At 43.7% G+C, this 27,160-nt stretch overlaps 1 protein-coding gene across 2 annotated transcripts in view; it reads left to right on the top strand.

Moving 5' to 3' along the window:
- The first annotated feature begins 3,097 nt into the window (after positions 1-3,097).
- The window catches only part of RGS9 (regulator of G protein signaling 9), an 85,595-nt gene continuing 61,532 nt past the window's right edge, over positions 3,098-27,160 (top strand). For both annotated transcript variants that reach the window (XM_033961201.1, XM_033961202.1), the window contains exons 1-8: positions 3,098-3,178; positions 9,224-9,320; positions 12,718-12,768; positions 15,764-15,870; positions 16,881-16,932; positions 18,678-18,736; positions 22,805-22,881; positions 25,832-25,913. In XM_033961201.1, the coding sequence (XP_033817092.1) occupies positions 3,116-3,178; positions 9,224-9,320; positions 12,718-12,768; positions 15,764-15,870; positions 16,881-16,932; positions 18,678-18,736; positions 22,805-22,881; positions 25,832-25,913 (588 nt within the window). In that variant the 5' untranslated portion in view covers positions 3,098-3,115. The remainder of the gene's footprint in view (positions 3,179-9,223; positions 9,321-12,717; positions 12,769-15,763; positions 15,871-16,880; positions 16,933-18,677; positions 18,737-22,804; positions 22,882-25,831; positions 25,914-27,160) is intronic.

The raw sequence follows: 27,160 nt of genomic DNA on the forward strand, positions 1-27,160 counted from the left end.
GAGGTCTAGAAAAATGCAATACATAACAACACATTGAGATGTATAAAAAACACATATGTTAATAGATAAACTCAATTGAGATAAAACATAGCAAATGTACGAGGGATCTTCATAAAATTTGTGCACTTTTATTTTTTTTTAAACGTGGAGGGACATAATCAAAAGATACGTCTAAGTCCAATTTGGATGGATGATGCTAGACGCCCAAAGTCGACAGTGGGAAAATGTCCATTCTCGAAAAATACATCTAGATTATTATTATTATTTTTTTTTTTTCCGAGAATCGTCTATCTGAACATCCAGGCTATTGTTTGTCCAGACTGTCAGATCAACTATCCTTATACCACATTCTCGACCAAAATTTCATCCAAGTCCCAAATGTCCAGAAGAAGACCTTATCGACGTGGGAGGGGCCAGCATTGTGATGGACTGGCCACCCAGACATGGCGATAGAGCAATGAGGCACTGCTATGAACTTCACAAAAAGGGTGCCACATAAACATCTCACCAGAACTCCCTTATATGTTATGGTGAGCCCCCCCAAAACCCACTATAGCCACCTGTCTACAACCCCAGTAGAAGGCAAAACAGAAGAGCCTCTCGTCTTGGGATATAGGCTATAACAACAAGGAAAGACAAAGGGGGTGTCTTAACCCTTTCAGGACCATAAGGATCGTAGGCCAATTTTTGTGGTTTTGACGACATTTTTATGGTAAAAAGGGCTTGCAGATGCCAAAAAATTGATTTTTTTTGTGAAATATCATTATTATTATTTTTTTTAAATCAAACTTCTGGCTTATGGACAGTGTGGCAAGTGAATCTTCTCGTCAATCTGGCAACGACGCTAATGAATGAATGTCGGAACCAGTTTGTTTACATAAAGGCAGTATCATATGGAATCCGTACATATCAAATTTAGAACTGTAGACTATCCCAATCAAAATTTATAGGATTTTAAAGTTATGGGACAAATATGTCCCTTGGTCCTGAAAGGGTTAAACAACCAAAATGGATCTTTATTCAAAACAGTAAGGGCCCCTTTTACAAAACTGCGATAACAGTTTTAACGCGTGCTGAACTGCCGCGCTTGCTAGACGCTAACGTCAGCATTGAGCTGGCGTTAGTTCTAGCTGCGTAGCACAGGTATAGCGTGCGCTAAAAACGCTATCGCAGCTTAGTAAAAGGAGCCCTAAATCCCTTATTCAAAGCAATAAGTCCCAACAAGGATCCTTCTTTCGGCATTTAAAAGACGCATTCTTCGGGGGACCCTGCTGTAGACGATGCAAATACAGAATGACTGCATGAACTGATCGTTGTGACAAAGATGTCACAACATCTTAGTTAACAAAGCACGGTAAAAACACGGGGAACTCTCTCTGGCCCACGGGATTCCCATGGGGATGGAAGGCTTTGGAAGCAGGGTTCGTCCATATAATATAATGGACACGTCAGCCTTAGTAAAAGAGGGGGTTTATAAGTTAATTACCTGAACAGAAAACAAAAAAAGGGTTCCACCAAAGAGATTCCACAAGGAAAACAGCAGCGGAAACACAAAAGAAACTGTGGAATTGATGATCCTGTCAGAAGTGATTGCTGCTTTTTATGGGGACGGACGGGGATGGAGGTAATTCCTTGCGGGGATGGGTGGGGACGGAGAGGATTCTGACGGGGATGGGTGGGGACGGAGAGGATCCTGGCGGGGATGGGTGGGGACAGAGAGGATCCTGACGGGGATGGGTGGGGACGGAGAGGATCCTGGCGGGGATGGGTGGGGACGGAGAGGATTCTGACGGGGATGGGTGGGGACGGAGAGGATCCTGGCGGGGATGGGTGGGGACGGAGAGGATTCTGACGGGGATGGGTGGGGACGGAGAGGATCCTGGCGGGGATGGGTGGGGACAGAGAGGATCCTGACGGGGACAGGTGGGGACGGAGAGGATCCTGATGGGGACAGGTGGGGACGGAGAGGATCCTTGCGGGGATGGGTGGGGACAGAGAGGATCCTGACTGGGACGGGTGGGGACAGAGAGGATCCTGACGGGGACGGGTGGGGACGGAGAGGATCCTGATGGAGACAGGTGGGGACAGAGAGGATCCTGACGGGGACAGGTGGGGACGGAAAGGATCCTGACTGGGACGGGTGGGGACGGAGAGGATCCTGACGGGGACGGGTGGGGACGGAGAGGATCCTGACGGAGACAGGTGGGGACAGAGAGGATCCTGACGGGGACAGGTGGGGACGGAGAGGATCCTGACGGGGACGGAGAGGATCCTGGCGGGGACAGGTGGGGACGGAGAGGATCCTGACGGGGACGGAGAGGATCCTGACGGAGACAGGTGGGGACAGAGAGGATCCTGACGGAGACAGGTGGGGACGGAGAGGATCCTGACGGGGACAGGTGGGGACGGAGAGGATCCTGACGGGGACAGGTGGGGACGGAGAGGATCCTGGCGGGGATAGGTGGGGACAGAGAGGATCCTGACGGAGACAGGTGGGGACGGAGAGGATCTTGGCGGGGACAGGTGGGATTTCTGTCCCCGCGCAACTCTCTACCCCAAACAAATGACTTAAGCAGCCAGGAGCCATTTCTGGCCAGATAACTCACTTTGAACATCAACCCCTCTACATCAGGGTTCCATTGCACTATACTCGTGTCCTGAATGACTCTCCCACCACCACCATTACCAATGAGAGAGTTTTGACCATTTTGCCCACCTCTCTCCATGCTTGCACCCTCTGTGGCCGCACTGTCCACGCAGCCCCCCTCCCCCTCCCCCTCCCCTCCCGGTATGCCATCAAGCGACATTACCGATGTTGGGAGGGGATACGGGGCACGTGAGCACTACGGTGATCTCATATGCCTTCAGCCCTTTTGCAAGGAGGCTAATCCCAGCAAAGCAAAATGAATTCGTGGCACCCGCCTTGCATGCAAATCCCCTGAAGGATGAGTTGCAGGGGCGAATTTGCTGGCTGCAACGAAACCACAGCCCCTTCTGATTGGCCACTGAGGGCAGCCCAGGGTTCCCGTCTTCAGGCTGGGCACGGTTCCTCCGGAGAGCCTCTCCCGCTCGCGGCACCTCTTTCTCCCGGCTTGGCTCGTGGCAGGGGGCCGGGATGACGGTCAAGCAACTGGATCAGGGCCAGCGTTGCAGGCCCCGGATGGCTTTCCTGAAAAAGGTACTTTTCTGTGCTTCGCTTTCGCTGGGAGGCGATTAAACTCGTGCCTTCGCCCGTTTATGGAGCGCTAACAATCGTGCATCGCGCTAGTTGCTAAATCCTGCGAACGCGCAATCTTCATTTGCTCCGGGCAGGAGAATTTTTCAGCTGCTTCGTGCCTGCTTCTCTCCCCCCCCCCCCAATAGAATAATCAGCATTTATTCGTCAAATTCTGCCTTCCACTGTTACCTATCCTTCTGATACATTTTGATTTTCAGAGTGATGTTTTTTCTCCTATTCCCTAGGGTGGGATAAATGGTGTGTTTTTCCCTAATTTTACTGTGATTCGATAAGAAAGAGCTCCGATCTGTGTGTTTTAGTGCTAACAAATCTCTACAGGTGAAACACAGGGATTTAATGAGTATTTGAGGAATGCAGAGAAGAGCTTTGGTGGCTTCTTGAAGGCTGTTTTGTAATAGAGAGATATCCCCGGGGGAGATCAGCTGTATCTGAAGAGATTTATGAAGAAACGCCTAGGCAGTAATCCGGCTTATTTCCCCCCCCCCCCCCCATGCACAGTCTAGCTCTGTCTGGTTTGTGGCTGCTTTATTCGTTTCAATGGCTGAATTCTTGGTGACAAGAGCAGCTGCTTTTTGCAAGGACAGGTTGCCATTAATTACGCAGATGGGGGGGGGGGGGGGGGGGGGGGAGAAGCCTCTTCCACAGGGTCTTGTAAGACAGCAAGTGCCAATGTTAACTTTCTCAAAGCAGCAACTAGAAAACCTCCTGCTCATGGCACCCCTAGCCAGAAATTGGATATATTTAGTAAATTTAAGAACATAAGAATAGCCTTATTAGGTCAGACCAATGATCCATCAAGCCCAGTAGTCCGCTCTCACGGTGGCCAATCCAGGTCCCTAGTACCTGGCCAAAACCCAAGGAGTAGCAACATTGCATTCAGAATCCCAAAGAATAGCAAGATTCCGGAATCCCAGAGAGTAACAAGATTCTAGAATCCCAAAGAGTTGCAACATTCCATACAGAATCTCAAAGAATAGTAAGATTCCGGAATCCCAGAGAGTAACAAGATTCTAGAATCCCCAAGAGTAGCAATATTCCACACAGAATCTCAAAGAATAGCAAGATTCCGGAATCCCAGAGAGTAACAAGATTCTAGAATCCCAAAGAGTTGCAACATTCCATACAGAATCTCAAAGAATAGCAAGATTCGGAATCCCAGAGAGTAACAAGATTCTAGAATCCCAAAGAGTAGCAACATTCCATACAGAATCTCAAAGAATAGCAAGATTCGGAATCCCAGAGAGTGACAAGATTCTAGAATCCCAAAGAGTAGCAATATTCCATACAGAATCCTAAAGAATAGCAAGATTCCGGAATCCCAGAAAGAAAAAGATTCTAGAATCCCAAAGAGTAGCAACATTCCATACAGAATCTCAAACAATAGCAAGATTCCGGAATCCCAGAGTAACAAGATTCTGGAACCCAAAAGAGTAGCAACATTCCATACAGAATCTCAAAGAATAGCAAGATTCCAGAATCCCAAAAAGTAACAAGATTCTAGAATCCCAAAGAGTAGCAACATTCCATACAGAATCCTAAAGAATAGCAAGATTCCGGAATCCCAGAAAGAAAAAGATTCTAGAATCCCAAAGAGTAGCAACATTCCATACAGAATCTCAAACAATAGCAAGATTCCGGAATCCCAGAGTAACAAGATTCTGGAACCCCAAAGAGTAGCAACATTCCATACAGAATCTCAAAGAATAGCAAGATTCCGGAATCCCAGAGAGTAACAAGATTCTAGAACAGAGGTGTCCAACCTTTTGGCTTCCCTGGGCCGCATTGGCCGAAACATTTTTTTCCGGAGCCGCACAAACGTGTAAACGCTGCAGCAAGACAGAGGAGGGAGTCAGCAAGATGGTAAACATCCGTGGGCAGCAGAGGAAAACACTGCATCATCCTCAACCGGGGCCGCACAAAATACTTCACGGGGCCACATGTGGCCCTCGGGCCGCAGGTTGGACACCCCTGTTCTAGAATCCCAAAGAGTAGTAACATTCCATGCTACTGATCCAGGGCAAGCAGTGGTTTTCCCCCATGTTTTATATAAACTTATAGAATACATGCATAGAATACAAATAAAACCCAATAAAAATATGCAAATTGCTCATCCTGCAGCTACTGCTTCCTAATTAAGCAGTGTTCCTCATCTGTTTAAAAATGCTTCTTCCTCAAATACTGCAAAACACACAAAAAAGGGACAAGCGAGATGTCTGAAAACAACCGAATGAGACACGTTTATTAGTCCAACAAAAGAACCACTCTCATCTGTAGTGATCCCAACTAGGATCCCAGTTTCGGCACCAAGCCTTCCTCAGGGGACTAGTGAGATACTTGTTAATGAGTTGTACGCAAATAGCCTTGTCGGTGTGTTGTACTCTGGAACAAAAAAAACAAATACTGCGCAAGGATGAAGGTGGGCATAACATATCATTTTGTCACTGCTGTTCTTTTGAGCAAGCTGGCAAGGGATGGCTCAGTGATACCAGCACCCAGACAAAGCACCAGGGACAAAATGGATTCTTTCTGGATGTCATAGTTACTCAAGGTATGACTGTCTTCTAGCTGTTTGCCAGAAAAAAATTAAGCTCTGCTGATCAGAAGGAAAACCTTCTTTCTCTTGGATTTTGGCTTTTATGTTCTCGAAGGTGTCAATGGACTCAACCTCAAGGGTGATGATCTTCATGATCACGAAAATCTACTTTGTAACACCAGTGGGCTACCTAGCATAGTATCATGTGGTAGAATAAATCAAGCCCCACTCTAGCTTGAAGTTTCTCACAGCATTTGCTATTGAGTTGTTCTCACTATTCTGTAAGACAGGGGTCTCCAAACTTTTCTCCACGAGGGCCACATTGGGTACTTCAGCACTTTTAAGCAGGCCGTATTAAAAGAAAAAAAGAAAAATAACTCTAGATATATGAGTTTTATTGAAAGCAGAAAATTTTAGAAACTAATTACAGAGTATGTGAGATTAACTCCCTCTTTTATGAAACTGCAATCAAATGTAGGGAGCCGCGCTGCTCCCTACGCTCATAGGAACTCATTAGTCCATCCAGATTGCCCATCCATATAGCCCAGGGGTGCCCAATAGGTCGATCGCGATCGACCGGTAGATCGCCAAGGCAAAGTGAATCAATCGTGGAGCCCATCCCGGGCTCCGTGATAGACTCACTTTGCCTTGGCGATCTACCAGATCGATCAGCCTTCCTCTCCCCGATGTCAATTCTTCCGTCGGAGAGGAAGTTCGGGCCAACCAATCGCTGCCTGGCTGGGCCGAAACTTCCTCTCTGACGGCAGAATTGACGTTGGGGAGAGGAATGCTGGTCGGCCCGACGCAGGCAGGGAGAGCTTGGGGCAGCGGCGGCTTTGGAGCCTGTTACCCGATGGCAGCAGCTTGGGGGCCTGTTCCCCGATGGTGGTAGCAGTGGCTTGGTGGAGGGCAGGGAGAAATAAAGAAAGGGGGCAGGCAGGGAGACAGAAGAAAAGAAAGGAAACAAAAAAAGAAAGGGGGCAAGAAGAGAGAAAAAAAGAAAGGGAGGCAGGGAGAAAGAAAGGGCAGGGAGAGAGGAAGAAAAAGTTGTGGGAGGGAATGAGGTCTGGAGGAGAGGAAGCATAAAAGCTGAAAGAAGGGAAGAAAGATTGAATGCACAGTCAGAAGAAGAAAGTGCAACCAGACGCTCATGAAATCACCAGACAACAAAGGTAGGAAAAATGATTTTATTTTCAATTTAGTGATCAAAATGTGTCTGAATTTATATCTGCTGTCTATATTTTGCACTATGGCCCCCTTTTGCTAAACCGCAATAGCGGTTTTTAGCACAGGGAGCCTATGAGCATCGAGAGCAGCGCTGGGCATTCAGCGCAGCTCTCTGCACTAAAAACTGCTATTGTGGTTTAGTAAAAAGGGAGGAGGGTATATTTGTCTATTTTTGTATGGTTGTTACTGAAGTGACAGTGCATAAAGTCATCTGCCTTGACCTCTTTGAAAAAAAACCCAGAATAGGAATGATAATTAACATTTTCTCAGTGTACAGTGTGCTTTGTGTTTTTTTAAAATTTTATTGTTGGTAATCATTTTGACTTGGTCATTTTTTCAGTTCAATAAAGTTTTATTGGAATTTCAATACAGAAACAGGGAAATGAAAAGCAGTCTTTACATGGATACTCGCAAGCCCAAAGAGTGTGGGCATCCCTGATATAGCCCATCCAGATCTCTCCGTTCTGCAGCTCACAACAATTTCCTTAACATTCCATCCTTAAAATATATTAATACTTTAAGATCCAATAATTTTGCCGTGACAGCACCTTCCCTTTGGAATTCCATTCCCAACTATATAAGGGAAGAAACTTCCGTTGGCTCTTTCAAGATTAAGTTGAAGACTTTCCTATTAATAGACGCTTTTGAGACATAACTGCCCTCGTTAGGGCAACAATTTCTTCGTTATTTTTCAGGTCTACCTTTTCCTTATTTGTTCTTTTCTTTACTGATTGTAATTCTCCCCTTTTTCCTCTTGTTACTTTTGTTTGTCTGGTGTATGTACGTTTGTTTTTACTGACATGTTTTCACACTTCCCCCCTCCCCCCATCCGCGGATTCGGTTATTCGCGATTTTAAACCCAAAAACCCATTTTCATTTTTCAGACTATTTTAAGCCCTGTAATCCCCCCCCCCCCCCCGTGGTGGTCTAGCGGGTTTTTGGGGCAGGAGCGATCTTCCCACACTCTTGCCCCGTGCAGATCGCTCACAGGAAATGGCTCGAGAGACTACGGGAGCTCAAGGCAGCCATTTCCTGTGAGCGATCTGCACGGGGCAGGAGCGTGGGAAGATCGCTCCTGCCCTGAAAACACGCTAGACCACCAGGTAAGGCTTAAGGGGGTGCTCACAGGGCTTAAAATAGCCAGGGGGAAGAGGGGGTTAGGGGCAGAACCGGCCCAAATATTATTTGTGATTTTTAATATTCGCGGGCTGACTCTGCCCCTAACTCCCGTGGATACAAAGGGAGAAGTGTACTGACAAATCCCCCGTTATGATATGTTCTGTTTTTAATCAATTCTTTTTATGTTATTGTATGCTGACAATGAATTTTATTGTTTTTATGTTATTATATGCTGACAATGAATTTTATTGTTTTTATGTCATTGTATGCTGACAATGAATTTTATTGTACACCCACCGCTTTGAATTTCAGATTAAGCAGTTTAACCAATTTTTAATAAACCTTAAACCTTGTAAAAGGAGGCCCAAATGATCATTTACTAATGATGATGAACGCTTCCAGCAAATATTCATATTTTCACAACTTCTAATAAAACCATTAATGTGAATGATAATTTTATTCACCAGTGTGTCTGTTTTGTATTTTCATTTTAGAAAGTTACTGAAGACGGTGGGGCAGTGCTCCCCTCCCCCGCCGTGCACGTGCCCCCTTCCCTTTCCCCATACCTTTATAACTTCTCTGGCATGAGCAGCTTTGTGTTGGCTCGCACTTTGACATCACTTCCTACGAGCGGGTCCCGGAAGTGACATCAGAGAGAGCGCCAATGCCGATGCAGGCAGCAACCTCAGACTGGGGAAATAAAAAAGGTACGGGAACGGCAAGGGAGGCTCACGCTCACGGCAAGGAGAGGAGCAGGGGAGGGGCAGAGAGGAGAAGGTGTGCCACGCCTTTAGGAAGTCCATGCTAGGGGCATTCCACCCCCCTCTTACTACGCCACTGACTTAAGACTTATTTGTTTCAAAAATATCTTGGGAAGTAATGATTACTGGTTAATATGTTTTGTTATATTGATTACGATGTTGTAGTTCTCTGTGTTTGCGCAGTTTTTCGTATTTTGTTATACGCATAGAACTGGAAAGTTTTGCGGAATAAAAATTAAGTGTTTTGTCACATTATGTTAAAAATGATCCTAAGCAAATATACTTGATTTTCTGGGTTCGTCTCCACACTATTCACACCCAGTGACGCTTTTTCTCTTTGTACAGATTGAAGCGTTGTTGGTAGAGATGCAGGACCCGGACTCAGGGATCAAAACGCAGATACAGAGGCTAATGATCACCACCATTCCCCATGCTGTGACAGGTAAACCAGTACAATATGGGACTGCGTTTTTCTGACCCAGCAAATTAATCTTATTTGACACTTTTCTCTAGTGGCATTCTGAGATAAAGGGTTTGATAGGAAATTTGGAATATCACATTTAACTATGTGGAGTCGATATTCAAAGAGATTTACCCCTCCTTTCACAAAACCACAGTTTTTTTTTCCTATTTTCTGTACTAAGGGCTATGCACTAATCTTCACATTAGTGTGTGAGTCTCTGTCACCACCCATTATATAGGCAGTAAGGCCCTGGCCCTTGTAGTAGTAGCCAGGGCAGAATCGAGACTGGCAGAGCCTATAGCTACTAGGCAAGAGGGAAGGCCCCTGAGGCTTCTGGCTTCATTATTGCCAGCTGGTTTAGTGGGACTGGGTCTGAAGGCAGGGCTGATTGCAATCAGGATGCGTTGCTGACTCCTCACTCACCCCCCCCACCCCCCGCACCCCCGTTCCCGGCAGCCGGCAAACAGCATGGGAAGAATCAGCCTCAGATGTCGTAAAAAGAAAAATGTAGGTCCCTACAAAAGGCACCTGAATCACATCTACAGAGGCGCCTAGCAGAGCCTGAGGTCAAAGTAGGCGTGGTTTGGGCTGGAGGTCAAAGTGGGCGTGGTTTGGGCTGGCTATGACCTTAGATGCAGCTATACCTGATTCTCCATCAAACATAGGTGCTGGTAACACAGGCCTTCAAAACCTTGTGTTGATGGTAGCCCCGGTTCCATTAACAGCGGCTCTGCGTGACTGACATGCGGCTGGCGCTGTTTTTGTAGGCAGCTGCTGATGTGGGTGCCATTTCCAGAATCCAGCCCTTAGTGCACACAGTTTAGGCCCCTAACCTTTGAAACTTCCTGCCCCCCCCAGTGATTGCTAAATCACATTTGTTAGGTTGCAGTGAACATGTATGGTCTAGAAAGCTTTGTTTATGCCTTGATGCAATTTCTTTTCTTCATCTCATAAGAACATAAGAATAGCCTTACTGGGCCAGACCAATGGTCCATCAAGCCCAGTAGCCCGTTCTCACGGTGGCCAATCCAGGTCACTAGTACCTGGCCAAAACCCAAAAAGTAGCAACATTCCAGCATCTCAAAGAATAGCAAGACTCCGGAATCCTAGAGAGTAACACGATTCTAGAATCCGAAAGAGTAGCAACATTCCATACAGAATCTCAAAGAATAGCAAGATTCCGGTATCCCAGAGAGTAACAAGATTCTAGAATCCCAAACATTCCATGCTACCGATTCAGGACAAGCAGTGGCTTCCCCATGTCTTTCTCAATAACAGACTATGGACTTTTCCTCCAGGAACTTGTCTAAACCTTTCTTAAAACCAGCTAGGCTTGCAATTGATTTTCTTAGATATTTAATGTAACTTAGAATGTAAACCGCTGAGGTCTGTGTAATATGGTACATTTCGGTATAAGAAATGATATGAAACATAAACATTATCGGTACACTCTATATTTGAGCAACTTGCCAAAGTATTGTAAGGCAAAGCAGCCCTTTTTGGATCCTGTCACTGGGAACCATATGTCCAGCACTGTTTACAGAGAACCACACAATGATGCATCCAAAATTCCTGCTCGCGCTACTATTTTTTAACATACTCTAGTTTTGTTTCATATTTTAATGTGTTAGTGCTTAACGAAAAGTAATTCATTTATCCAAGCGAAAAAACCTCCAGCAGATGGCGAGGCCAGGGCAGAGTAACGTTTCTGTTTATATTTATGACTAAACTTTCCATACCACAGTTCAATACGTTGTCAAAGTGGTTTACATCACAAAATCAATAAAGAAGGTGTGACTGTAATAAAGCTAGGCAACATTGTAAATGACGGCAGATAAAGGCCCGAACGGTCCATCTAGTCTTCCCATTAGTTATATGTATTACAAATACATGATTACATTAAAGTGTCCTTTGATTTTATGGGTCATAGACTGTAAAGTCCACCTGGTATTGTCCTAGGTTCCAACTGCTGAAGTTGTCATCTAATCAAGCCATTGTGACATCACTGCTGAGATTGGCTCTTAGGCATTGGTGGAATGAGGCATTATGACATCACAATATCACATCTGGAATGTTGCTACTCTTTGGGTTTCTGCCAGGTAACATAGTACATGACGGCAGATAAAGACCTGAACGGTCCATCCAGTCTGCCCATTAGTTATATCCATTACAAATACATGATTAAATTAACTTGTCTCTTCTTTGATATTTCTGGGCCGTGGACTGTAAAGTCTGGTATTGTCCTAGGTTCCAAATGCTGAAGTTGCCGTCCAAGCTCACTCCAACCTATCCAACCATCCTGTTTGCAGGATATCTACCATAAAGTCTGGCCAGTAACATCCTCATGTTCCAAATTAGTGGAGTTCCCATTGATGCCCACCCCAGCCCATCCTACACCAAATCACCAAATATGGGACACAGACCGTGCAGGTCTTTCCAGTACTGGCCTTAGTTCTTTAATTTACATCCTTTGTTTTCTAATTAGAGATCCTCTATTTTTATCTCATGCTTTTTTTAATTCCATCACCTTTTTCCTCTCCACCACTTCCCTCGGGAGGGCATTCCAGGCATCTACCACCCTCTCCATGAAGAAGAATTTCCTAACATTGCTCCTAGGTAATTAGAAAAATACACGCCTTAGTCTTTGCTTATTGTGTTCCCCCAAACACTTGGCAAAAGAGGTAGGTTTTGAGTGCAGCTTTAAATTTTGATAAGGAGGCCTCAAGACGGAGATAGTCAGGCAAGGAATTCCACAGCAGTGGTTACATGAACGTAGAATTCAGACACTCCCGTGGAAGCCCATGACGCCTGAGAAGGCGGAGGAATTGCTAGTGGCTTGCCATGATAGGAGAACAGCTGCTTAGGGGAGGCAAGAGGAATAACTGCATCAAAAGAGAGGCTGCTAAAACAACCCACGTGGTTTTATAGGCCATAAACCAGGGGTGTCCAACCTGCGGCCCCATGAAGTATTTTGTGCAGCCCCGGTCGAGGGCGATGCATTGTTTTTCTCTGCTGTCCCCGGGTGTTTACCATCTTGACGGCTCCCTCCTCTGTCTTGCTGCAGTGTTTGCGCGGCCCCAGAAACATTTTTTTTGTCCAATGCGGCCCAGGGAAGCCAAAAGGTTGGACACCCCTGCCACAAACAGTCGTTTGAATTTGATTTTATGGCTTATCAGAAGCCAGTGTCACATTAGGATAAAAACTGGCATCCTGTTTGTCTGTTGTTTAGATTGTAAGCTCACTGAAGCAGGGACTGTCTCCTTCGTGACTCTGTACAGCGATCTGATAGAGCTCTAGAAATAATTAATAGCAGTAGTAGTAGTGGTAGCAGTTGATACTATTGCATTTAATTTAAACCAAAGCTGTCTTCTTGTAGGTCATGATATTCTGGAGTGGATTATTCAGCGGCTACAAATCACTGAAGAAGGTAAGAAAAGTACGAACTCTATGGCCTTGACTATTCTGGTCCTCACTTTATCATCTGCACACTGTCAGACAGTGCGGTTTCCAGGGCTCTTATGGAGTCTTTGATCAAGGGCATCCATAATTCTTCTCGTATCTGTATTTCCAATGCTAGATTGATTGTAACGGATGCCTCCAGTTGCACGGATGTAAAAAACAGTTCAATCAGGTCGCCGAGCAAAGAAAATCAAAATTGCATTGTTATTACACCCAGACAGCGCAGGGATGTCATCAGTCTGCAGTGTGGTTTACCTGGTATCTGATAGGCATTGGACAGAGAGAGGCCTCCACAAAACTGTTCACGTACAGGAACAGGAACAGGGTGATGTGCATTCAGTAATTCTATAATAATTCTGTAAGACTGTGCCTATATAAAAAATAAACACATACTACAAGGGCTGGTCACTGCTAAGACCCCCTGGTAATTTTCCCAGCGTAGTATTGAATGCAATTGACCCTCAGAAATGCCACCAGCCACTCAAATATGTTTCATAGTGGTTGGATTTATACATTATATCCTCACCGGGCCATTTTTGTTTTGTTTTTAAATTTGTGAATATCTTAGTTTTTCATAAAGTGCAATAGTGCCAAAGTAAAACTTATTGTAGATAAGAGCTAATACTTAGCTTAGCTATACTGGTCCATTCTAAGGGATACTGAGGGTCAATTGCATTCAATACTATGCTGGGAAAATTACCAGGGGGTCTTAGCAGTGACCAGCCCTTGTATTATGTGTTGATTTCTACTTTCCCATCTTTATAGACTTTTTCAACTATATAGTTTGCACTAATTATATATAAAAAATATACGCCATTAATTTTAGTGCAATTATTTACATCAGCCGTGGAGCTACTGAAAATGCTCCTATCTAGATGCATGTAAATGTGAGTCCCAGACAAGCTCCTCCCAGACTCCACCCATGTGTTTACCTACCTATTAAATACATTCTATGTAAGATAAGCACACATTTACAAAATAGCATTTAGGTAGACTTTCGCTTATATGTGCATCTCGGTACAAATGTGCACATAACCAGGATTCTAATCATGTATGCACTCAATTGAGCATATAAATGTTAGCACCCACTTTAAAGAATTTCCCCTTATGTGCATACATTACTCCAGTTTTCAAAGGGAAAGCGGGCACATTATTTCCATCCATTCCTATGCGTATCTCTGCCATTTAGGTGTGAGCATTTGTACCAGTGTTTCAGTGTGCCTTTAATATTTCCTCAAGATAAGACTCACTGAGAGTTGCTCTTCATCTGTGAAACCTGCATTCTATTATTGTTTTGATCATTGTCTGTTATGTGTTCGTTTTATGACTTAAGTTTGTTTTCATTTTTGTTGTACTCTGCCCAGAATTGTGGATGGAGTGGATTAGAAACCTTTTAAATAAATAAATAAATAATGCAATACTACACCCATATATCCCAGTTAAGCGAGTGTTCTACAAGGGAACGTGGCACTTGTCTCCCTTTAGGCCAGGGCTACTGGCTTAAATAAATGGGAACACATCACCCCCTTCTACCATAATCTGCACTGGCTACCATTTGAATCCAGAGTCCTATTCAAGTTCGCATGCCTCTGCTACAAAACAGTATTTGGTTTATCCCCGAGCTACCTCTACCCACATTTCAATCTAAATTACAACAATAAGAACCCCCGCAGAATTCATCTGTTCGCCTTCCCCTCCCTGAAACTATGTCATTTCAAAAGGTTCCTTGACAAAACTTTCTCCTTCCAGGCGGCTAAACTGAACCCATGGCTAGCCCAAATTGTGCTCGACGCCCCCACCTACCTCGACTTCAGAAAAAACCTCAAAACACAATTATTCCAGGGACAGAATCCCTAACACACCCTCTTCTTCTCCTTCAACTCCCCTCAATGCACGTGAACCTCCACCTACTCCTTCTTATTGTACTCTCCTAACCTGTTAACTTTAATGACCTGTATTTTTCCTGTAAATAAATATTACCTTCCTATTGTACACTCTATTCACCTACCTTCAGATAACCTTCCCCCAAATTACCCACCTTAACACCTTCCAATTAAACAAATACCATAAATAGATTGTAACCTACCCTCTCTAACTGCATTCCATATATATTTTTCATACAGTTCTTCACTGTCAGTTTAATTTCCATCCTATAAGTTCACATAGAATTTTTCTTTTTTCAACCATCTTTATTTTCTCTTCTTTATTAATTTCCAGGTACTTTAGTTAGATTGTGAGCCTTCGGGACAGTAAGGGAATTTTTTAAGTACCTTCTTACTTCTCATTTATAATCTTAATGTATATTTTTTTCAAAGCGCTTAGAACCTAACGAATGTAGCGATATATAAGAAATAAATTACATTACATTACATTACTCTTGTATATGCCTGTCAACTTCAATGACCTGTACATTTCTAAACTGTTAACTCCAATGACTTTATTGTTTGTACCTTAATTAATTGATGTGAACCGCCTAGAACTCCCTGGGTATGGCGGTATACAAAATAAAGTTATTATTATTATTATTATTATTAATACTCAATTCTGGTCCTCGAGGTCCACGAGCTGGCCAGGTTTTCAGGATATCACAATGAATATTGATGATAGAGATCCACATACAGTGAGGCAGTGCATGCAAATCTCTCTTATGCGTACTCATTGTAGATATCCTGAAAACTTGGCTGCTTGGGGACCTCGAGGACCAGAATTGGGTAACTGCTTTAGGGTAATAGGCTTCTTCGCCCTTTCATAGAATTACCTTGAATGTATGTGTGTGTCTGTCACAGGAGCTGTCCAGCCCATGGTGCTGAACTGCAGTGAAAATTCAGTCTCAGGTTTGTTGGTCATGCTTGATGATCATGAAAACAGGATTCTTCTCACAGAAGTTGAAAAGTCTTTGCTAGTTCTGCATCCTAATCTTCTTTTCAGTTTATTTCCCTCTTGTTTTTTTAATTTGTTTTTAGAGGCCCAGAACCTTGGCAACTTGATAGTCAAGTTTGGTTACATTTACCCACTGCAGGAACCAAAGAACCTTGTTCTCAAGGCAGACCACAGCCTGTACAGGTTTCAGGTGCATTTTTATACAAGTTCATTAAACAATTTTGGAAATATATTTAAATGCAAGCAGTCCCCAGATTAAGGACGTGTTAACGTTTTAAAGCTGCTCTTAGTCAGATTTGTTTGCAACTCAGAACTCGTAGATTTTAAGATTCTTGCTGCTTACCTCTGCTCCCAGCTGACAAAAGGGTCAACTGTCCCTACCAGTGTTCCCTCTAAGGTACAGCATGCACAACCACACTCTGTTCTTAATGTGGGCATGCATCATTGCTAAATCTGCTGCAGGAGAAGTGTAGGAGACTATGCCACTGGAAATACTGCTCAGTGAAATCAAATGAAACTGCAACCTCATTCTTAAGTAACTCAGGGACTGCCTATAGACTGTGTTTCCACTTATCACAAATAGCTGCTAGGTTCCTTCATTCTCTGTTAGCCAAAAGGACTCTGTGGAGTACCACAATAGTAGGTGTGAATAATAATGGATTTAATGAAAAGTGATACATTTTATTATTTGCACTCACATTGTGAATTGTTGCATCCATTTACCATCATATTTTTTTTTAAAAACCTGTGGTAAAATGGCTTGTTTTTACCAAATATTGGCAGCTTGACTTCTTAGCAGTATCATGAGACTACAGCTAGGGGGCTGAGATGGTCATTTTGAATCTTGGAACTGCAAGGGAAAGAGCACCCAGGCATTTATGCTGCCACCTACTAGCTAAAAGGGAGATCATTGGTAGGTGCCAAGAAATGTACAAAGAGGTGGGAGGATCAGAGTGTTACTTCGAAAAGGGAACTGGGGGGTTAAAGGTCTGGAGGAGTAATTTGGGATGGGATTGGAGGATCAGGGTTACTTTTGAAAGGGGATTGGGTGCTCGGGGAATTTAGTTTTGAAAGTACAGACTTCTTTAAGCTGCCCATCCCTTGTAACAATACCACATAAAATAAACCAGATACTGCAGTTTGTAACAGGAGAATATATATTTTTGTGACTGATAAACTGCTTGTTTCCTGTTTCCACAGACCCCATATTTCTGGCCTACCCAGCAGTGGCCAGCAGAAGATACAGACTATGGTAAGTAGATGAATACTCTTCATGACAGGGTGATACCAGGAATTTCCAGGTTATCTGGAACTTGATGATCCACCGCTGGGTTGCCCTTGTCATTTCTGTGCATTTGCAGGTCTGCTTTTCATGAGGAAATTCAAGCAAGTTTGTGCATGTTATTTGACTTGGATTAGAGAGATTGCCTAGTGGTTAATTCAACAAGCTAAGCACCTGGGAGGTTAGGGTTCAAATCCTGCTTCTCCATCTGATATTTCAGGTGGAAAAGTTAGATTGTAAGTTCTCTGGGGCAGGGAAATGCATGCAGATACAACAGAAAACTGAGCTTGGATTTGGAAACGCATGTAATTTAGAGGGAAAAGGATCATTCAGATGTATTATTTTACCATTAACGGATTCTATTGTAGCAATGGTCCCATTATATACTAATAAACAGAGTTAACAGCAAAATAACATCTCTTAATGATAATAACTTGCCCCCTAAATTAAGCTAAATATTCATGATCTATTTCTATTGACAGTAAACCCTGCCCAAAGTGTCTCAACACATAAAAATACATTTTCATAATTCACGCATAATTGCAAAAACACATAAACAGGCCCAGCAATAGCACAATTAAAAGACGATCGTGAATTTAAGCCACTCCAGCTACTTTGGACCCCAGAACAAAACAAAACTCCCAATTAGAAAACCAAAAAACATCATCAACATTAGTTCAACGGAGGCCACAAAGATCTGGAGCCTACGATGGAATTATAGGCCTTTTGGTGAACATTTAAAGGCCGCTCAATGATTTTTAATTTAATACATAAAATGCAAGTACAGAATTTATATTAATTTTCTTTTTTTTTTTTTAATTCTTTATTGATTTTCCAAGCTTCAACAATACAATACACAAATATATAACATATAATAAGTCAATAAAGCACTTTCAGCTCACAAATATACATAACCAACCATTTTCCCCCACTCACCCACCCACCCAATATTCAATAAAACACAGAAACATAAATTTTTCCAATAATCTTACCCTATTCAAATTAATAATATCCTCTCAATCTCCCACTCACCCCAAGTGTAAATACTCAAAGGTCAAAATTAGGACAGAAATAGCCCCCCTCCCTGGATGTGTACGAAAATAATTTATATTAATTTTCTATCTAAACCTGAATTGTGAGCAAATGCACATGAAAAGAAGTTAAAATACAAACTGAGTATTTTAACAAGCTGAATATAGGCTTGTTGGCTTAGGGGTCCTTTTACTAATCGATTTAGCGTGTGCTAAATGCTAAGACGTCCATTATATAAATTGGTTAACGCGCCGTAGTTAAAAGACCCCTTAATGATTTATTATGCATTGTTCGGTGATGACTGGTAACTAATGTCATTATTCCACAGTAAATACAAAATGCTTGTTATGTGTACACGCTCAATGGTAGTTCTACGTTCAGTCAGTATTCAAAGTGTGGCTGTGGATTGGTCCTACTGGGCCAAGCAACAAGGCATAGGAGGAGCTGCTTCTGCACCTCATTCTTTGTGAGACTTGACGTCTACTGCTACATTATGGCCATTGATCTTTCGGCGGAGTCATTTGCACACATAATACCTGCATCGCGTTCTAGGTTCATCTTAGAGGTCCATGCATCCTGATCATTCTAATTATCTGTACTTTTGCAATTCATTTGCATAGAGCTATGTTTCGTTTTTAGCATTTTCTGTGATAGGTTAAATATGAAATCCTTTCTTTCCTCAGCAATTTACCTAGCAAAGAAAAATATTCGCAAGAGAGGCATTTTGGAAGAATACGAAAAGGTTTGGAAATCCAGTTTTTTTTCTTCTTTTAGTTTGTTTTCATTGAGAAACGTGGGGGGTACTACATTCCTCACCAGGACTTCACACCTTGTTGTATGATATAGTTTCATTTGGTTACAGAAGTTGGCCCCTACACACCTGGTCCAGAGCATCTTGCCGCATGAGTTGGCTCGACTGCTTCGCTCAGTTGAGCATTACGATCCGTCTGTTCCATCTGTGCGGGACTTAAGGCTTTCCTCTTCCAGAAACAGTGTCTTTCCCTGCATCGGCCCCAGGGAGTGGAACAACCTTCCAGGATACATTCACCAACAGCAAAATTTACAGAGCTTTAGGAAAATGCTGAAAAGACACCTGTTCTGTAAGATGAAATATAGGGTCTGAGTTAGGCTGAGGGAGAAGGAGTGATGACTGTTGAGTGCTGAGGGCTGGTTATGGAGGTGTTCGATGGTCTGGTCTGTTTTATCTAGCATTGTGATGTCTGCCATTGGGGCATCTTGTATGCCTTATGTAATTTTATATTTTGATGCATGTTAGGGTTTCGCCAGTTTTTGCCTTAAATCAGTGCTTCCCAACCCTGTCTTAGAGGACCCCCAGGCCAATTAGGTTGCCCTAATGAATATGCATGAGATATATTTGCATAGAATGGAAGTAACAGGCATGCAAATCTGCCCCATGCATATTCATTAGGGCTATCCTGAAAGCCCGATTGACCTGGGGGTCCTCTAGGACAGGGTTGAGAACCACTGCCTTAAATGATATTCATCGTTGATTCGACGTGTATGTCATGCAATTTTATTTTATATGTAAGTGTGTAATTTTTTATAGTGTGCTTTTGTATTGATTTGTACGACAAAATGTTAATGTCTTATTTTGTATGTTCATATGTAACTCGCCCTGGATAAGGGCGGGTGAGAAATAAGCAAACCCTGTAGCAGGTGTCAAAGGACACCAAAACAACAGTGGTTTTGAGGATGGTATCAGGTACATTTCTCCCTCAATATTCATGGGGGTTAGGGGCAGAGCCAGCCCGCAAATATTAAAAAACCGTGAATAATATTCGGGCCGGTTCTGACCCACCCCTGCCTTTGCCCGGAATCCCGGACCTTACCTTAAGGTCTCTGAGACACCCCGGAACCATACCTGGTGGTCTAGTGGGCTTTTGAGGCAGGAGCGATCTTCCTACGCTCCTGCCCCGTGCAGACCACTCATAGGAAATGGCTGCCGTGAGCTCCCGTCATAGTTTGTGCTGGGTGGGAAGGCACTCGCGCATGCGCGGTGCGGCAGACTCAAAACTTCTGAGTTTCTACAAGCAAGTCTGCTTGCGAGGCTGTCTGCATCTGGGCTCCGTGGATGATGTCACCCATATGTGAGAATAGCTGCCTGCTGTCCCTGGATAACACCTGTTACGGTAAGTAACTGTGTTACTTTATTGTGTGTAATCGGGCAGTTAGCTAGAACACTATACTGTAGAAAGTATAAGGACCCCTTAGTGAATTGATTCCTTATAAAGAGCTCATATGGACAATACTTAAAACAAGAATCCTTCAATTATCTATAGTCTGTTATTGAGAAAGACATGGGGGAAGCCACTGCTTGCCCTGGTTCAGTAGCATGGAATGTTGCTACTCTTTGGGATTCTAGAATCTTGTTATTCTTTGAGATTCTGTATGGAATGTTGCTATTACTCTCTGGGATTCCGGAATCTTGCTATTCTTTGAGATTCTGTATGGAATGTTGCTACTCTTTGGGATTCTAGAATCTTGTTACTCTCTGGGATTCCGGAATCTTGCTATTCTTTGAGGTTCTGTTTGAAATGTTGCTACTCTTTGGGATTTGGCCAGGTACTAGGGACCTGGATTGGCCACCGTGGGAATGGGCTACTGGGCTTGATGGACCATTGGTCTGACCCAGTGAGGCTATTCTTATAGAAACATAAACATAGAAACATAGAAGATGACGGCAGAAAAGGGCCACGGCCCAACATGTCTGCCCACTCTAATGACCCACCCCCTAATTTCTTCCTTGAAGTGATCCCACATGCTTATCCCATTTTCTCTTGAAATCCAGCACGCTGCTGGCCTCAATTACCTGCAGTGGAAGACTATTCCAATGATCAATCACCCTTTCGGTGAAGAAATACTTCCTGGTGTCACTATGAAATCTCCCACCCCTGAGTTTCAACAGGTGTCCTCTTGTCGCCGTAGGTCCTTTAAGAAAAAAAGATATCCTCTTCTACCTCAATACGGCCCGTGACATATTTGAACGTCTCGACCGTGTCTCCCCAGTATGTGAGTGGGTACCCTCCCCCAATTTACCTAGTTTAAAACCCTAAGAAGCAGGCGGGCTAGTCAGTGTCCAAAGACGTTCTTACCCCTTCTAGTCAGGTGGAGCCCGTCTGGTCCCTGTAGTCCTAGTAGTGCATCTCCATGGTTCAGGAACCCGAAGTTCATCTCTTTGCACCATCCGCTTAGCCACTCGTTTGCCCTCTGGATACGATCTTCCCTGGCTCTCCCCTTACCTCTCACTGGAAGGATCGAGGAGAAGACCACCTGCATTCTTATAGTACAGGCAGTGGCAACAGGTACTTTTGACCAATACATTGCCCTCCCAAAATGCCCGATTCCTGATATGGGGAGAAAGGATTCAGGGGCCATTGAGTTTCCATTCTGAACCTTTGGCTTCTGCTGACCGCCAATAGGACTGAGAGAGCCTAGGTTTAGGTTCCTGATGTACATGCATTAGGAACATAGGCGCCCACAATCCTTTATAGAATGCTAGCGTAACCGATATGTACGCATCTAGCATTAGGTTCAATCATTTACGCCTGGATTCTCTAAACAGCGCCGTTGTTGGCAGCCATCTTAAAAGTGGCTGCTGATCGTGTGTCAATCAAACGACAGCATTGTTTAGAGAATTGCGCTTCCAGCTAAGGGAGGCACCGGAAATGTAGGGCAGGGTTTTCAAGGCCTACATTTCTGGGACCTATAGCACCTTTGGTGTGAAGCGCACCTCTGGAGACAGCTACCAGAACCCGATGCCACTTCCAGCATTAGCCACGCCCACAGTGGCATTAGTCCCTAGTAGCTGCCTCCGGAGGCACGATTCCAGCGCTCTTTGTTTAGATGCTGGTAAGCACTTTGAAATTTTATATAAGCACTATTTGAAACAGCGTTTCCCTAAATTAAGGCACCGTTTATAGAATTTCCCCTTTAATGTTTACAAAGTTTTTTATATACCACTTATCAAATACATATCAAGGCGGTTTACAAATTTTCAGGAGTACAAAAGGAACTACAAATCCTTAAAAGGACGGAAGAAGGGAAAAGAGGTAGAGAGGAAAATAGAGAGAGGACAGGAAAGGGGCACAAATGGTCAAGAGAGTGGCATAAATCATCAGCCTGCATACTCAGTTCTCACCCGCCAACACCAAGGCAAACAAATGGATTTTTAGGAGGATTCAGAATTTGGGGGTAAGAGAGCTCGGGATGACGTTTCATAGGGAGGAAGTTCCAAAGTGATGGGACAATGGCGAAACAAGCTGACCGACGTATGGCCCAAGTGTAGAAGCAACCCATTTAAAGTTACGCTCGTAAGTGAGAGCCCTGCCTATGACCCACCCATGCTCCTCCCCTTGCAAATACATTCTATGTCGGATAAGCCCGTACAGAATAGCGCTTAGGTGGCTATTCTAGCATTTGTATACGAATGTAGGTCTGCACTTGGGCGTGTGTGTAAATGCTGGTGTTCTCGTTTATAAAATGTAGCATCCAGTTATAGAACAACCCTGTAGGTGTCAGTTCTGGCTTTTAAAGTGTCATAAGATCACAAATTCATTCCATATGGCTCACTGAAGAGCTTCCTGAGAGAAATGATTCTGTCACTGCTTACCTGAACTGGATTTAAGTCTTTGACCTGGAAATAAAAAGGCTTCGTAGCCCTGTGACAAATCTAGTCACTAGAAACTCAGAATAATGGGGAATAATGGTGCAGAAATGGATACTTTCAATAGTCAGCAGATATAATATTATTATACCTATTTCAGTTTTCTGTTTCTTCTTTTTTTTCCAGGAAAGCTACAATTCTCTGAATAAAAAAATCAATCATAAATGGGACTTTGTCATCATGCAGGCCAAAGAGCAGTACAAGTGAGTAAAAAGAGTCTTATTCTTTCCTGACTTTTGAAGCCCTGACGACTTCTTCATTTCATTTTGTACAAGTGTGTGCTATTTCATTTAGGGGCGTAGTCTGTTATTGAGAAAAACATGGGGGAAGCCACCGCTTGCCCTGGATCGGTAGCATGGAATGTTGCTACTCTTTGTGATTCTAGAATTTTGTTACTCTGTAAGATTCTGGAATCTTGCTATTCTTTGAGATTCTCTATGGAATATTGCTACTCTTTGGGATTCTAGAATTTTGTTACTCTGTGGGATTCCGGAATCTTGCTATTCTTTTAGATTCTCTATGGAATATTGCTACTCTTTGGGATTCTAGAATCTTCTTACTCTCTGGGATTCCGGAATCTTGCTATTCTTTGAGATTCTGTATGGAATGTTGTTACTCTTTGGGATTCTAGAATCTTCTTACTCTCTGGGATTCCGGAATCTTGCTATTCTTTGAGATTCTGTATGGAATGTTGCTACTTCTTGGGTTTTGGCCAGGTACTAGGGACCTGGATTGGCCGCCGTGAGAACGAGCTACTGGGCTTGAGGGACTTTTGGTCTGACCCAATAAGGCTATTCTTATGTTCTTATCGACGTGGGCTACCATTAAGATGTGTTATTTTGTGCTATTATATCACAAGTCTTGTGCAATGAGACCTAACCCCTCTTTTACAAACGCATAACATGGGTTTTAGTGTCGGCAGCAGTGGTAACTTCTCCGACGCTCAGAATTCTATGAGCGTCAGAAAAGTTACTGCCGCTACTGACACTAAAACCTGCGCTATGTGTTTGTAAAAGATGGGGCTAGTTACTAATTACTGAGATTAACGGTAAAATAGCACATCTTAATTGCAGTCCACATTGATAAGTACGGCCATAAATAACATGTGCTATTTGGGGATAGTATGCAGTATTATACGAGGGTCATTTCATAAGTAATGCCCACTATTTTTTTAAATTTACATGTTTTTTTTTTTTTTTTCAAGTATTTCTTTACAATCCTTCAATATAGTCTCCCTGCTTTGCAATGACTGAGTCCCAGTGTCCGGGAAGCTTCATTATTCCGTTTTTGTTCAGTTGCCAAATGGCTCGGGTACTGGCGGAAGAAAGCTCTTCCAGAGATGCAAAATGATGTCCACGCATAGGTTGTTTCAACATGTCTGGACTATAGGGAGCATGAGGTAACAACTTCCCAGCCGTATTCGCGTAGTTTTTCAAGGGCGACATTCCCTATGTCTGGGTGAACATTGTTGTGAACAGTGAGTGGCCCAGCCAAGAGCAACTGAGGTCGGGTTTTGTGCATTTTTCTGCGCATTTTTTGCAAAAACTCACAATAATACACTGCTGTGACACTTCTTCCACATGGAACTTTGTCTTTGATGATGATGCTTTCATGATCATAAGCAATAACTCATCATTTGTTTGACTTTTGATTGAGCTCATCAAAATGTTTTTGGTCGTGGGGAAGATGGAGCTTGCCACTTGTTGGACTGTGATTTCAGCTCCAGCTCAAAGTCTCTGACCCATGTTTCATTAATAGTTTCAACAGTCCAGACATGAGTCCACCAGACTTCGACCTTTTTCCAAAGTTGAAGCAATGTGCAGCGGCGGCGAAAAGGGCAAACAGAATGCTAGGAATAATAAAGAAGGGGATCACGAACAGATTGGAGAAGGTTATCATGCTGCTGTACTGGGCCATGGTGCGCCCTCACCTGGAGTACTGCATACAGCACCGGTTGCCATACATGAAGAAAGACATGGTACTACTCGACAGGGTCCAGAGAAGAGCGACTAAGATGGTTAAGGGGTTGGAGGAGCTGCCGTACAGCGAAAGATTAGAGAAACTGGGCCTCTTCTCCCTTGAACAGAGGAAATTGAGAGGGGACATGATCGAAACATTCAAGGTACTGAAGGGAATAGACTTGGTAGATAAGGACAGGTTGTTCACCCTCTCCAAGGTAGGGAGAATGAGAGGGCACTCTCTAAAGTTAAAAGGGGACAGATTCCGTACAAACGTAAGGAAGTTCTTCTTCACCCAGAGAGTGGTGGAAAACTGGATTGCTCTCCCGGAGGCTGTCATAGGGGAAAACACCCTCCAGTGATTCAAGACCAAGTTAAACAAGTTCCTACTGAACAAGGACGTACGCTGGTAGGGCTAGACTCAGTTAGGGTGCTGGTCTTTGACCAAAAGGGCTGCCGCGTGAGCAGACTGCTGGGCATGATGGACCACTGGTCTGACCCAGCAGCGGCAACTCTTATGTTCTTAACCTATGCGTGGACATCGTTTTGCATCTCTGGAAGAGCTTTCTTCCGCCATTACCCAAGCCATTCGGCAACTGAACAAAAACAGTATCCTGGATGGAATAATGAAGCTTCCCAGACATTGGGACTCGGTCATTGCAAAGCAGGGAGACTATATTGAAGGACTGTAAAGAAATAGTTAAAAAAAAAAAAGAAACATGCAAATTAAAAAAATAGCGTGCATTATTTATGAAATGACCCTCATATAACAAAAGGGAATGATGCGAATTTTTTAAAAATCTAAATGAAATAAAACACATCCCTCCTTCTTGCCACCTTCTTGTCACAGTTGATTTGCTGCCAGAGATTTTTGATGGTCTTCCTGGTTCCTTATAAAGTCCTCAAAACTCTTTTGTCACTTTCCAGGCCTTTCCCATGGTTACTGTTCTAGTGTGAGCCTTATACTGAAGTTTCCCTCCTCGTACAATCTAGCATAATTGGTCATGGTCTGAAGAAGGGACCCACATAGTTCTGAAGGCTGATAAAGAATGTCTCCCTATAATTTCCTTATTGGTCCAGCAAATGCAATGTGCTTTCTCCAAGGTTAATACAGTACAATACTACCAATATAAAGCAAATCCTGCCTGGAAAACATAATAAAAGACTGAATTCTAGCTCTTCCTTGAGTTTGCAGGGCGGGTAAAGAGCAGAAGAAGGCTGACAAGATTGTTCTGGAATCTCAAGAAAAGGCTTATTGGCTGGTTCATCGACCACCTGTAAGTATCAAGACTCCCTATTAAATATTGAATATATTACATTACATTACATTAGTGTCTTCTATCCCGCCGATACCTTTCAGTTCTAGGCAGTTTACAACAAGAAATTAGCCTGGGCATTCCCAGGGAGATTACAAGGTTGATAGCTATAGTTTGCGTCGGGATCTGGGAAGGGTCGATACGGTTTGGTTAGATCATTTGACAAATTTCTTCAATAGTAGGGTTTTCAGTTCTTTCCTGAATGTTTTGTAGTTGGGCGTCGTGGTCAGCAGATTTGAGAGGTGGTGGTCTATTTTCGCTGCTCTGGTGGCTAGTAGACCACCATGTATTTTTTTTTTTTTGCTTTAGATGCCTTTGATTGGGGGGGGTGGGTAACGTGTGCTTGAGTTCTCCTTGGTCCCGATTAGGCGGTTGTCCAGATCGCTTGGTCCATTTTAAAATACATGTAGGAGCTGATATTGAAAGGCACTGCTAACCAGGTAAGTACTGGTGAAAGAGGATATTAGGTAGTGGTTTTAACGCACGCACTGGATTAGTGTGCGCTAGCCGGAAATCTACCGCCTGCTCCAAAGGAGGCGGTAGCGGCTAGCGCGAGTGGAAATTTAGCACGGGCTATTCCGTGCGTTAAGGCCCTGGTGCGGCTTTGTAAAAGGAGCCCATTGTCTTGGCACTATCTGCAAGGGCGGAGCTTAGGTGGAATTGGAAGTTTTCCAGTTAGCGGACTATCCGGACTGCTAATCAGAAAACAAACCAGATAAAATGACCCCCCCCACCCTCCCCCTCATTTTACTAAGCTGCGGTAGAACTTTCTATCGTGGCCCAGAGCGCTCAATGCTCCGACATTCATAGAATTCCTATGAGCACTGGAGCATTTAGCGCCCTGGGCTGTGGTAGAAACCCCGCCACGGCTCAATAAAAGAGGGTTTAAGATAGCAAAAAGGCTGGCTATATTTTTCCCGATAACTCCCTAAGTGGATAGTGCTTCCGGGATGATGCTGAAACCAGATATTGTACCAGCACCGAAAATCCAGCTTCATTTTAACCACAGAGGCACCATCAAATCTTATTTTGACTCTTCTTCCTTCAGATTATCGGTGCGGTCTTTGATCCTTAGTACTCTGGATTACTGGCGGGGATGGGTGGAGCTGGGTGGAACTGAGGGGCGGGTCTAGGGGGTCCAGATCACTCTTTTTGCTTGTTTCAGCCTGCGGCAGAGGGTCAGCAACCTTTTTGAAGCAAAGAGCCAT

The sequence above is a fragment of the Geotrypetes seraphini genome, chromosome 10, assembly GCF_902459505.1.
Source record: "Geotrypetes seraphini chromosome 10, aGeoSer1.1, whole genome shotgun sequence".
In the NCBI taxonomy this organism is placed as follows: domain Eukaryota; kingdom Metazoa; phylum Chordata; class Amphibia; order Gymnophiona; family Dermophiidae; genus Geotrypetes; species Geotrypetes seraphini.